At 40.2% G+C, this 14,675-nt stretch overlaps 1 protein-coding gene across 1 annotated transcript in view; it reads right to left on the bottom strand.

The window, feature by feature from the left end:
• antxr2a (ANTXR cell adhesion molecule 2a) overlaps positions 1-4,796 on the bottom strand; it is an 81,522-nt gene extending 76,726 nt beyond the window's left edge. The window contains exon 1 of the mRNA XM_080894263.1: positions 4,308-4,796. Coding sequence (XP_080750389.1) covers positions 4,308-4,480 — 173 coding nt within the window. The 5' untranslated portion in view covers positions 4,481-4,796. The remainder of the gene's footprint in view (positions 1-4,307) is intronic.
• Positions 4,797-14,675: the final 9,879 nt, after the last annotated feature.

Consider the following 14,675-nt stretch of genomic DNA (forward strand, 5'->3'; position numbering starts at 1 on the left):
GTGCTCTATCCACTGTTAGAAACCATTTCAATCAGTGTTTGCTTTTCTTTGACGTCACACTGAGGATGTACAGGTTGGTTGCCAAGTGTGAATGGAAAAAGATGACAAGTGAGGCTAAAAAGTGAAGCTAGTGCAGAAGTGCCACCAACCATTCTATCTAATGGCCTGCTGGAAGTCTATGGGAAAGTAGCTCTCAGTTCTCTTGCTCTGTACTTTCAGTAAACACTTTCCTGATGGGTTTTTGGACTCAACTGCTAGTTTATAAAACAGGAAGCTCACTTGTAAATGTTGGTTCCCCAATAGAGTCCAAAAGGATTATGATTTGTGTTACTGTGTGACTGACAGATGCTCTGAAAAGGGTTTTGAAAGAAAAAGGTAAGGCAGTGATTGCTGCCGCAAACATTACCGCACAGTCTTATCAGTTCAACCAGGAAATCCTGAAGTAGAGCCATCATAGCTGCAGAGATAAAGTAAACTTAGAGATGCTGCAAGCTGACAAGTAACAAACAGTAAAGTTCAGACCTGTTACATTTAAACTTGCATTTGTAAATCCAACGCATTTGGCAAATTTATAAAAAAGAAATGCTGAACAAGCAAAGATGTGTGCACGCTGTCATAATTGTGCCAAAAAACCTTGGTCATCATCCTGTAATTATGCAATTTTATCCAGGGCAGGGTGGGTCAAACACAAAAGGGCCAGGCGAGCAGTGTTTCAACTCAGCACGGTGGCACATGTCCAAGCCGTGGGAGGGTGGGATTAAAAACAGTTGCTGTCAAGGCTGTAAACTCTCCTTCGTATACAGGAGGTCTTTTTGCATGGCACTACTTCTACAAAGCAGTTTTGCTGAACTGAATGTGGCTGTGAAGTCTCTGCATGTGTGATGTCTGCAGCAGGGCTGTGAGAGTGTGAAACACAGGAAGTAATACAGCATCAACATCTGCTCCAAGCTGCTTGCGCTGGGTTTGTCGGTGCACCATAAGGGTGGTTTCAATGGTATTCGAGGATTAGAAGCTTATATGTGTAAAACTCACACTAGTTAATGCTTTCACATAAAAAAAGACTTAAGTCAAGACTTTAATCAATGATTAAAAGACTTTAATTAATTTATTAGAAGATGCTCTGCTGTCATGTCAGATAGCTGTTGCTATGGATACTGAAACAATGAAACAATACAGCAACAGTTGAGAAACCTTCATTCTTCCTCTTCTCAACAATTCAGCATTTCCCAGAATGATAACATTATAAAAAGCCCATGACATGTTACTGACCTGTTACCAACTGTGCTCTTTAAACATACCATAAATATTATGGTTGAAGTCTGGTTAACGTTCAGGGTGCGAAAGATGAGGTCACGGTAACACTTGTGTGGTGGTACGAGCTTGTCACAGTAGTCGCTTCACCACATGCAACACGAAGCACAGCAGTACACCACGTAACCAAGACACAGCCCAAGAGTATCATTCACTTGAGCGGTCACAGCCCCGGCTTGATCTCGAGTTCACTTGTAGTTCTTTTCAAATATCTGACCTTAGCCTCGAACATTTATCAAAGCTTTTTTACAGCCGAGCAGCTAAACAGAGACCTTTTTCAAGCCCTGTCATGAAATCTCCAGAGACATAAACTGTAAGCTGCCAGTGCATTATAATCATCATCTGCTGTTTTTAATGCATCCAAAGTTCCTGCAGCTGCAGACCAACTGAAGGCTCTACATTACATTACAAGGCAATCCCAATTTCCATTTCCACTTTTTAGTTACAGCTAACACTAAAGCTTCACTGAAAACTAACAGGAGATTAGACATGCAGCTGACAACGAGCCAGCTAAACAACAACAGCTGGTTATAAGGTGAAATTATGTCAGCTGAGTCTAAATGCCAGTAAATGACTATTACATCCTCACATTGTATGAGAGTTTATTCGCTAAGTATCTGAGTCCAATACTTCAGAAAAGCCGGCTCACAGTCACTGACAGAAAAGTTCAGGATATTCACAACATCTCACCTCAGTATCAATTCAATTTTATTTATACAGCACCAAATCACAACAACAGTCGCCTCAAGGCGCTTTATTTTGTAAGGTAGACCAACAATCATATGACCCCTTATGAGCAATCACTTTGGCGACATAAAACTCCCTTTTAACAGGAAGAAACCTCCAGCAGAACCAGGCTCGGGGAGGGGCGGGGCCATCTGCTGCGACCGGTTGGGGAGAGAGAAGGAAGACAGGATAAAGACATGCTGTGGAGGAGAGCCTGATATAATAACAAGTATGATTGAGTGCAGAGAGGTCTATTAACACACAGTGAGTGAGAAAGGTGACTGAGGGAGAAATACATGGTGCATCATGGGAATTCCCCAGCAGCCTAGACCTATTGCAGCATAACTAAGGGAGGATTCAGGGTCACCTGATCCAGCCCTAACTATATGCTTTAGCAAAAAGGAAAGTTTGAAGCCTAATCTTAAAACCTGAATCATTGGATGAAAGTGAGCTCCACTGACTTCTTTCACAAAGCTTTACATATTTGCATATTACAGTTTTGCATATTGACAGACGAAACAAACAGCAGACTGACAGTCACTACAGTTGACTGGTGGTCAGAGATGCTTGTCCTACAGTGACCACCATAACTGGGATTATGTACTTGAATTGGGAGGTGGAAGAAAACACAACTTATTGATTGCAATCTGCAAACCTCTGATATCTAGCAATGAGATTTTGCACACTGCCTAATTTTTAAGGTACCCAAAACCCTGTGATGCAGCAGCTAGAGAAACGGTGAAGTTACTAATCGATCATCCTTTGTCATGCTGTAATTCATGTGATACATCATTTAAACTGTTGTGCAATTTGCCTTGCATAACTATGTACATGACTCTTAAGCTGCAGTTAGGGCTGACATATTTGCTGTTGTGAGAATGAACGGGATGCTAACACAGTAAATATAACCTTTTATACTTCCCTGACTTGCTGTAGTCTTCTCCTAAATGTATCAAGAAAATAGAGACTGTTATACTTCTGGAAAAAGAAAAAGTGATACTGAAGAAGGTTTTATCACACTAGTAAATTCCTGCCAGGATCTCACTGATGGTTTTTTTTTTTGAGATATCAGTAAACCTGAACACAGCTTATTCACTTTGAATATGAACCAGTCTCCACTTGTACCAGATTACAAAGAATTTAAAAGATATCCAGCTAGCCATAACAACACCAAAGTAAGCAAGTGCCAGGAGTGATCAGTTTGCACGCTGCCACGCACATTCCTTCTTTGTACTGTGAGTTTTGGTAAATGAAACTTGTTATCACCTTCAGTGATAAGGTCTTTTACATGCACAGCTTTAATCACTCTAGCAAAACAACAGTACGTTCAAAGCACAGGGAAGCTTCATTAGAGCTGACTGTATCCATCAGTCGCTTCGCACACACAAACATCAGCAACTTCAGCATCACTTCACAGTTGATTATTGTGCTTCAGTTGTATAGTTAACTATAACATGTCAATTCATTTTTATCACAACTCGCTGGCTTTTAAAGTGGTTTAGTTTGTTACGTTTCCCTCCCCCTGTCCAACCCCACTTCTGTAACATCACATTTTTACCCCAGTCAGCCACATCAGCATGACTGGGGTCTGCCACTGATGTCAACAGATGGGATTTAGGCAGAGGCGCAGTTCAGGCCAGGCCACTCCAAACTGCACGTTTGGATGTTAAAACTTAGACTTCATCGCCTGCAAAAACTGCCAACTCTAACATGGAAATCCATGTGACCCCCTTGGGAAATAAGAAATCCGCTAAAACTGACATTCAGAAGCAAAACAACATCACATATAAGTAGATTTATTTATTTATTTTTTAATGTGAAAAATAATTGATAAATAAATGGAATGAGTAGAGTGTATAAAGTTTTCAGTGAAACTAAAGTCGAGAAGCAGGCACCAAGTGGGTCCCATCAGACTTTAAACAACCCTTTGCCCCCCCTTTAGGTAAGGCCCTGGCCGTAGCACTTCATCTCCATAACGCAGCAGACCTGAGTGGTTTTTTCGGCCAGTAACAGTAACCCAATGTAAACCTTATAGTGCCACAAATTTATACACAGTCTGCATAAGATACAGGATATGTTGAAAACGCATATTCCTAATCAGGTCGCAGATAATCTGTCCACCCTAACCAAACTATCCCCCCAACATCCCAGGGGTGCACGTCCTCCTCCAAAGGCAAACACAGAAGTCCATAACAAAAAGCATGCTGCTGCAGCGCGATCAGACAGGAGTCATCTAAAGTTCACCAGCTCTGCCTGCAGTTTTCACTTACTTGTCTAAAACAAAGTAGAGGTCGTACGCCCCGTGACAGGACGCTTCTTCTGCCCAGCAGCACGAGGCGAACAACCCGAGCAGGAGCACCGCGACCGCCGCCGAAGTCCAGCCGCTCTGTCCGCGCACAAGTTTCTCCTCCGCGGCAAAGTAACGTGACAACTTTTCCCGCATGTTTGCCACACAGAGAAACGATAAGGAGTCGCTGCTCGTTGAGAAAAATCAAAGTTTAGATGAGTTTTCGGGGAGGAGGAGCTGCATGTCAGACTTCTTCCAAAACAACCAAGTTAACACTTTGAGCAACAAAATCAAGGAAATCGCCGTCACGTCACGTCACGTCACCGATGAAGTTTCTACATCGTTGTGATTCACTGCTCACTCACATCCTCAATAAAATCAAACCTGGCGAAAAACACGCAAAACCCCAGACGGAAGAAACCCAAAAAATATCAGCTTTTCGCAAACTTCACCGAGACAAACTGTGAGAACTTCAAGGGCTGCTCAAAACTCGTACTGCTGAGTGCTGTAGGCGTAGCTTTGGTACAAAATTAATCGCTTCTTTTAAAGTTCCTGCTTCGTTTTACAGATGTGCCCAGAAAAGAGCTCGTGTTGAATTTAACAAAGCTGGTAAATGGAGAGAAAGGTGTTTAATAAGCACACAATAGATGCTTTATTACGTGGTGGAAAGGACTGTTACTGTTACTGTTTTGTAAGTAAATTGCATGACGTTTGTTTTTTCAGGTTTTTTTAAATATGAAAATATAAAAATACGCAGTCTAAAAGTGCTCATGTTTCTGAAGGCTGTGCCATCAAATCACGCAATCCTTCGTTTTACTGTAGCCTACAGCCTGAACGCTGTACGTTTCATCACTAAAGGTGTTTTAACCTGGACAAAATGGACAACATCATAAAAATGTAACCATCAAAGAAAAGTGACAGGTCAGTCATATAACTTTGATCATCCAGTTAAAATGCACTGTGCTGCTGGTAAACCTGTCCTGCCAGTCAGTCTGCCCTAATTTTACCGCAGACCAAGCTCCCACCTGGCCGCCTCCTCCCACTGAAATGGCAGGCCCTGATGTTACAACCTTAAAAAAAGAAAAGAAAATGTTTATTTCCTCCAAATTACCGTCTACAAACTACAAACCGTCCCATCTGATTAAGCATCCGCAGAATAAGCTGGAACAAACCAGACACAAGGAAGTCCACCCCACACAGCCCACAGGATCCACTGCCAAAGTTCCTGAACGTACTCAGAATTAACGAATGGTTTTAATGATGGAGCTGTAGGTTGTTAAAAAACAAACAAACAATAAATATGACATCACCATAAAGCTGCTCGCGACTAATATGATGAATGTGTCATCCATTGACCTATTTTTATTTTTTTTCTGACGTTTGCCCAACTTTGGGAAAGCGCTGTTATACTGACGGCACTTGAAGGCGTCATCAGCCTCCAGTCCAGTCCAGTGCGCATGCACGGGATGGAACCAGCTGTTTCTTATGCAGTGCTGGAGTTCCCATTGCACACACCCAACATCTGTATCACCTTATGAAGAGGACTACATAATAATGATCACATAAGAAGGATAAAGAGTGTTTTTGTTTTTGCTCTGCTGAGATGTCTCATCTTTCAAAAACCGCGGAGAAACATTTCAAAAGTCTTGGTAACCTGGTGAAAAAATGTGTGTTTTTGTTGCTCTTAAACCAAATGGTGCTAGTTAGCTATTTTGGCTCCAAGGCTCCAAAGCTTCCTGTTGCACAGGGGATCTTTGGAACTAAGAGAAATGATTAATGATTTGTGCTTTCAGGCTATGAAAGCTGAAATGACCACACATGCTTCATCTTCTCTTTTTCTCACAATGACACAATTTCCCTAAATTCTTATGACATCTGAGTTAAGAGGCTTTTGTTGGAGCACTAACATTAGCTTGGCTGCAACATGCTTCATTTCAAACTGTATGAACACGTGGTATACAGAGAAGGCATCCAAAGCTCTTTTTCCAATACAGATCGAACAGTCACGCTGAGGGAAGCAGAAAGTCTGCTGGCTACACAAGCACAGGAAGAGGATGCAGATGTGAGGTCCACCATGTGTGAAATCCAAGAAGTTACACAAAAAAGACATTGCTTAAGGACACACATGCTTTCTTATTTTTTTATTGTGGTATTTGTTGCAGTTTTTGAGAGAATGAGACGCTTTAGAAGCCTCTCCTCTCATTTCTTAATCTCCAGTCTGTCTGCTTTAGATTTTGTATAAAGTACTGTGGAAAAAATATTTGGCCCTCTTTTTGAATTTGTATTTGATTGTTGCATAAATTACAATCGCGCGTTTCAGATATCAGACAAATTTTAATGTTAGACAACGATCATCTGAGTAAATACAAATGCAATGTTTAAATGATGATTTTATTTACTAAGAGGTAGTAAAAGCTATCCTAACCTACCTGGACCTGTGTGAAAAGGTGATTGAATAATTGATGGTACCAGCCTTGGCAGTTAGAACTGACATTAAGCGCTTGCAGTAGTGTTTGCAATTAAGTGGAGTCTTCACGCACTCGTCTTTGCACTCTGCTGGAGTGGAAAGTTTTCCAGCATGAATGGCCTTTTTAAGGTCGTGCCAAAACTGGGACTTAATTGTTTTTTCCTCATTTTTTTAGCCCTTCCGAGGTGAATTTGGTGGTGTGTTTAAGATCGCTGTCCTTCAGTATAACCCAAGTGTGCTTGAGCTTCAGGGCTAAACTGATGAGTGGACATTTTTCTGGTAAAGGGCAGAATTCATGGTTGCATCAGGTCATCCTGAAGCAGCTCCAGGCCATCACAAAAGTCCCAAATGTCTTGGGTTGACAAGCCTTTGTGTTGTTTTTGACTAGCAGTGGTCTTCTCCTTGAAAGTCTCCTATGGATGCCATTTTTGCATCATTAGATGTTGTTCCGGTTTCTTTTGTTGTTGATGTGCTCTTGGAGTAATTTTGGTATGATAATAGTTGTTACCATGGTTCACTGGAGTCCTAAAGCCCTAGAAAGGGCTTGGTAGCACTTTCTAGACTGATAGATGTCAAGGGCAATAACTTTTTCACAAACAGCCAGGTAGGTACGGATAGTAAAACAAATAAGGAAAACAAATATGCAGAAAGAAAGAAAGAAAGAATGAAAACAAATGTTTCCTCAAAGAAGTGTGTTATAGGCAGTTGAATAGACTTGATGTGGTGGCCATTTGTTTTTTCATATACATTTTCAGTGCTTGCAAGAATTAAAGATAATGATCTGAATCAGATCTTTGGGAATTCGTGGTTGGATTTGAAATTAAATTTGCCTTTATACTCAAGGGTCCTCACAGAACTACATCAGCCTCCATCATCAGCATAAATGGCTCATTGTGCAGTTTTAAATCCCCCAACCTGGACGACTTAGTGCATTGCTCCTCACATTGATCTACAGTGGGAGCTGAACCGCCACCCCCCACCCCCGTCTCTAATTCTGGCAGCGTACCATGGAGCTGTATGCATAAAACAAAAGCCATCCTCCACCCACCGAGCCACACAGCACCATTTAACCAAATGCAATATGAACATGTGGCCAAGGAGCATTCCAAAACCAAGCCTTCAAGGGAAAACCAAGACAGATAATGCAAATGTTTTCACAGTTGTATCTATTGACTCTAGATGAGTAATTAAGTTTCATAACTCCTTTATATCTCAGTAGCTTTCCCCTCAGGTTACATTCAACACCAGTTATACATTTCATCAGGTGGTGTTTTACACAACATGCAGGAAATTCCAGGTTTGGTCGTAAGTGATGAGTCACGTCTTTTGTTTGAACAAGGTGCGTGCAGCTGGCTCTGCAGTAGATGTGACTCCAGGCTATGAAATTAATGCCACAGCTGCTGTTGAGCTCTTCCTGCTTTACCTGTATCTGCTACAACAAATGTTCCAAATAAAGGTAGATTAAAAGATTTTAAACACTTACTGCAATTTCTGCTTATTGAGGTAGCTCCCATCAGCACTGAAAGCCATGAACACTAGCCTATATAATATCAAAATCAGAGGGGCAAGACTGAGATGGTTTGGACAGTTGCAGAGGTGGGATAGTGGAGTGGTCAAAAGAAGTTGAAGATGATGCTGCCAGGCAGGAGGAAAGGAGGAAGACCTCAGAAAAGATTCAGGGATGTAGTGAAAGAGGATATGCATGGGCTGATGTGACAGAGGAAGATGCTAGGGGCAGGGTGAGATGGAGACAGATGGAAGCAGCTTAATGAAGAAGAAAAAGAAGAAGAAGCTACATTCACATAACTTCATTTCTCTCCATCTCTAAGTTAAGAAAAGTACATTTATAAAATACACTGACATATCATGAATTTTATTTCGGTGCCATAACAAACTCATAAAATAAAGCGAGCTGAATAGAGACAAACATGCCAGTCTTTTCAATAAAGAAATTTATCATACATCAATTATGAAACTAGCCTTTTCAACTGCTAGGGCATAAACATTCTGGAATAACTCTTCAATTTTGTCTTTGAAATCTATCAAAACCTAACTCAAACCCCTAATCATCTAGCCCCGGATGGATTGCCTGTGATGTGGATGCTAGGAGGTGAAACTAAACTAACTCTACAAGGACAAGGTTGCAACAATGAAATGTTATTTTAAAACTATCGTAAAAAGATTGAGATCAAGAGGTCCCAAGGCATCAGTATTAGATCAGTATTAGGGTAAAAGTTGAAAAAATCATAACTATATTACGCCTCGGGAGTGAGAACGGGCAACATACTTACGTATAAGGTAGAGACATGCAAGCGAGAGTTCTGAAGGAATTTGGGAAAGTAGCTTAACCATTATTGATTATAAAAGATCTATTGAGATGATGTCCCTCTGAAATGTACAATGTTTGTAGTGTTTGAAAGCAGAGGTGTGGACTCGAGTCACATGACTTGGACTCGAGTCAGACTCGAGTCATTAATTTTATGACTTTAGACTTGACTTGAAAAAATGTTCTAAGACTTGTGACTTGACTTGGACTTTTACACCAATGACTTGGGACTTGAATTGGACTTGAACCGGTTTACTTGAAAAGACTTGATATTTTACCCCAAATATAAAATTTAACATGCATATTATATAGAGATTGAAAATGTGACGTCATTCACGGGTAGAACCGCAAAGGATTCTGGGAACTCGTGGCAAGCGGTACTAGCGCACGCAGGCTTTCAATTGAAATCAGTTACACAGCGATAAAAAGAAACACAAAAATGTCAAGAAGCTGTTGTATTATTAACTGCAATAGCCGGTCGCATGACAGCCACGGGAAGCCGACGGGTAAAGAGATCGGTTGTTATCGGATTACGTCGTTGAAGAGAAATTGTTCAAGCCATGTTTCCGAAGTAACAAAGAGGCGACGGATGGCCTGGATTGCAGCCATTCAAAGATCAAATATAACGTCCCAGAACCCTCCAGCTCACAGGTTAGTCTGCTCCAAGCATTTACACAAAGGTCAGTGTTTTTTAGTAGTTAATACGTCATTTTCATAACATAATTAGTGATATAGGTTACAAGCAAGTCTGGCGCTGAACAGAAATTGTCGCGCTATGCTCCTTTATTTATTGTGCATAAATAGTGAATTGTCCTGACACAATATTGCGTTTCGCTTCTGTTATTATGGTACATTGACAAAAACATATGCTTTTATTCACAGGATAAAACAGGTTTTTTGTATCACTAATTGCCCAGTACGATTACAGCATACAATATTATTGTCACTGCTACATTTCTGTGATGAACCAGAAATTATTTCCACTACTAATTAATTACCGTTGAGCTCAAAGGTCCTATTAATAAACGGTTAAGGAATGTGTATTTATGACGACGATTTGTGAGACTGGTAAACTTATGATACGTACGATGGTCTTTCGTTCGACACGGTGCGTTTCAAGGTCCTGCACCCATCTGTCGGTAAACTGTACCTGGGCTTGTTGCAGTGACCTGAAGTTACTAAACTTCATGAGTGTATGCACTCACTCCAAGAACCGTATGATTATAAATATGCATATAAATATGCTAAGATGAGATAGTTGACTTCATCTAACTAGCAAATGTTGTCCAGACTATGTTGGTGATACAGTTTTTTTTTAATGTGTATGATATTTTTGTCATGCGATTTTAAAGCTGGTCCTACAACCGCATCCAAGAATAACATGCAGCTTATCTCAGAACTGTCGGTGAAAATTATTCTTGGAGCTAGGTTTAATTGAGCTGCATTTTAAAGAGGTGCAATTTCACAATTTGTGTATATTTTCTAAGTTCACTATTTTGTCATGTGTTGAGAAAAACACAGATTTTAAAATTACATGGTCTAATATTTACATTTAGCATAACTGCAACATTATTTTTTCGTTTTTTTTTTTTTTTTAAAGACTCGAAAGGACTTGAAATTCAAAGTTTCAGACTTGTGACTTGACTCGGACTTTTACACCAGTGACTTGAGACTCGACTCTGACTTGCCTGACATTACTTGAGACTTGACTTGAGACTTGAGGATAAAGACTTGAGACTTACTTGAGACTTGCAAAACAATGACTTGGTCCCACCTCTGTTTGAAAGCCTTTTAAATCCGGAATTGACAAATCTGCTTTAAAGACATTTAAAATAAAAATGTATAATATTGTGTATTTCTGATCTGAACGCTGCAAATAGCTGAATAAAGCTGAAACAACACTATTATTTTGAAAGCATTACTCATAAAAATCATAAAATGCCAGCAAATACGTTAGAGACGACAGTAATATAAAAATAGTGATGTTCACATCTGCCTGTAGAGCTGCTCGTTGTTTACATTTTCTATTCTGAGGAAGTACTTTCACCTCATTTAAGTATAAGAACTAATTATTCACAGCGCAGCTTCTCCTGAAACACGGATTACACAAACAAACTGAATCCATTTTCTTTTGTTTTGCCTCATTGTGAAAACTACGCTGTCACACAACTCCATATCAGTGAGGTAATTACCATAACACACCTCATCAAATCTGAATAGTCCAGAGAACAGCAACACACGATTATAATTATCTAGCAAATCAAAGTCTAATTAGATTTTAATTAGAATGTTAATTCTTTTGCACGCCATTTGGTTTCCGTACATGCTAGCTAACTTGATGTACCCTGAGCAGAGCCCCACAAAACAAAGAGAACAAAAAGAAGAAAAACAACAACCATGTATTTCCCATTATTTGGGAAATGTAAGCATATACAAGAATCCAGTGGCTTGAGAAAATAGTTGTTGTGCATCAATTTGTCATGGGGGCTTTTGAGGTGGAGGAAAAAATCAAAAACGACAGTTAAAACAATGCTAATTTATGTAAGCACTGAGGTGTTGAAGCTAATCAAGAGTTAAACCCGTGACAAACGGCAAAATCACAAAAACAAAGAAGTTCTTCTAATAACCTAAATTATTAGGATTTCAAGTGCAGGTTCAAAACATCCTCGGGGACAACACACAAGTAAATAGTTGGACATTTTCGCTTAAAGGGTCCATAGATATGTAAATCACGCAACTTATTCCCTAAAGAGGAAATCATATTCTGGGATTTTGAGAAAATAGGATGTAAAATTGCAAAACAGGATGATTTTTCTGTCAGCGAAACCTCTGCTGGGAAACAGATCCTTTCCTGTTATAAATGAATAGTACAGATTCACAGCCTGATCCTGTTTCAGCTTCTTTGACGCAGGGTTTGGTTTTCTGGACTTTATGTTTTCAAGTTTAGTGTTTTTGTGCTTGTGAGTTTTCTGATTATGATATTTACATTTCTTGTGATTCAGGTTTATTTGAGGTTGTCTGGTCTCCGTTCGCCCTTTCAGTCTTCTCCTCAGTGTTTGTTCGCCTCACTGTGTCCTTCGCTCTCTTCTTTCGTCAAGTTGTGCATCTTAGTCTGCGTCAGTGTGCTTCCTGTTTTATTTTGATAGTCCTTGTCTTTTGTGTTTTGCGTTCAGGTTGCTTCCCTTACCTCGTTATGTCTAATTAGTGCCCCCTGTGCATCCCAGCTGTCTCCCCTCCGCTAATCTCCCCCTTGTGTATACATCGTCTCAGCCTCGCCTCGGCCCTCGTTGGAGTCTCTGCTTATCAGTCTTCTTGTCTTGCTAGTTCCATGTTCCCTTAATATTTCCCAGTTTAGGTTATTTGTTGCATTTTTTTATTTTCTTTTGTGTACTCTCATGTCCAGCCTAAATAAACAGCTCGCTTTATGTTTACTCGTTTCAGTCTTTCTGCATCATCTGCATTTGGTCCACACTCAGCTCCACACGATCTGCAGCTCGCTGACCTTGACGCTTCTCTGCGTGTCTGTTTGGTAACAGCATCAAAGTTGGGTTCCGTCTAAATTCCTAAGACCAATTCATTCTTGTTCTCTGTGAGGGATACGAGTCTGAGACCTCTACATCAACCAAAATGTATGAAATGTATCCGTACAAGGGGACATCCTGGGCTTTCTCCTGATGCCACATTTGTGGCGTGGGTGTGTCTGAGGCAGGTAATTTTGGAGTTAATGGCTTTCCCTTTTTTTGGATGCTAGCTTTCTCTATGATTCTTCATTTCTTACCTAATATCAGACATAATTGTATTAAATAAATTGCACTCATTCATGCGCAAGGCACAATAATGTTAACTTCATAAAATATTACAACTATGAACTATTCCAGATACTGCAGCAGGGTTTCTCAGGGTGTAAATGTAAATGATAAGGGTTATGATACAGGGTTTAAAGTAGTGCAGTGTGATTATGTGTTTAGCATGCAGAATATATTTCTTTACTGTCCTGTAGGAAGGCGATCGTACAGCCTGGTCCTTCAAGTTGACACACCTGCTTTGAGTTTATGTATTTTTATCTTACAAGAGAAAAACATTTTGAGGTGTAAAGGTGTTAAAATATCAGGGCGCCTCAAGAAAACCAACCAAAGAAGTATTAGTCACAATAACGGCGATCTATTGAGTCTAATGGCATCAATAACTCATAATTACCTTAATAACTGTTATTTTAGCTTGCTTTTTCTCCTTTGAGAATGCACTGTTTGTCACTAATGGCATCTTAAGTTGAAATTGAGCACCTTGCCCAGAAGTAAACAGCATCTATCAATCATGACTTGAGGCCAAGTGTCAAAACACACAAACGCCAAGTGTGTGTGTGTGTGTGTGTGTGTAGGTGTGTGTGGTAATTATGCACACTATGACCATCTTGAGTTGCTTTTAACAAGTCATTTTTCATTTCATAGTAACAGGCAAACTCAGCTGCTCCACATCACCTTCAGCATGCCGGATGTTAGTGTAAGATAACAAAATGTAATAAACTTTTTTTGGTTCAAGTCACTTTGCTATTTAAGAAAAGCAGCTTGGGCTCAAATACACTGCACACAGTTACAAGACAGGAGAGAAACAGGAGAGAGATTTTCTCTGGGTGGAGAGGAGGACCAATGACATCATCACACACTGGGACAGCTGACGCCAAGCACAGAGAATCCTCAACACATTTCCATTTGTTTGCAGTTTTCCAGACGGATCGTGGTTTAAAACCAGCTGCACAAGCTGATGAATGACCTGACCCTCACAGGCCCAATCGCTCAGTGTCCTCCTCAGTCATGCTGGTTACCATGACTGCAGCAGCACTAAACTGCTGTGAACCCGAATAATTCAACTGAGCTCACATTGCAAGAACTTATCAGTAATACGGGTGGTTACGTTTTTCAGTACCAAACCATATGAATGAATGAATTATTACATTTTTATACATAGTTCTTGAGTTTCAGAGGCTCAAAAGTAATTGGACAATTGACTGACTAACCAAACTTATAGCCAAACGAGGCCTTATTATTTATGACAAATTAAGGAGATGGACTTGATTCCAAGTGTTTAATTTAAATTTTGTATTTTTTTTTCACTAGATCTGTCAATGTGAGGTCCAGAAAGATATAAATGCAAGTGAAGAAGCCAGATCAACAGTGTGGTACATCTGTAACATGAGGTATTCAATGTTTAGGTCAACACTCCAGCCCGAAGACCACAGAAGACAACAAAAAGAATGACTTCCATGGTTAAGGCAAGAATACTGTTGACGGGGTGGGGCCGTCATTGTCAGAGTCTACAGGCAAGAGACGCCTTCCTGAATGGAAATCCAGAGGGCTTAAAGAAGGTGCAAACCACCAGTTACACTCATCAAAAACAAAAAGGCCAGAAGCCGAAAATTCTTATCCAAGTACTAAAAACATCCTTATATTTGACTCTAATTATGTTTGAGCCTCTGACAATGGCGTGGGCGCTGTGCATACCTGTAATGAATGCCTTGCTAATGTAATTTTTTTAAAAACCCCGGGAAGAAGTAGTGGACG

This window comes from Rhamphochromis sp. 'chilingali', assembly GCF_963969265.1.
Source record: "Rhamphochromis sp. 'chilingali' genome assembly, chromosome: 10".
Classification (NCBI taxonomy): Eukaryota; Metazoa; Chordata; class Actinopteri; order Cichliformes; family Cichlidae; genus Rhamphochromis; species Rhamphochromis sp. 'chilingali'.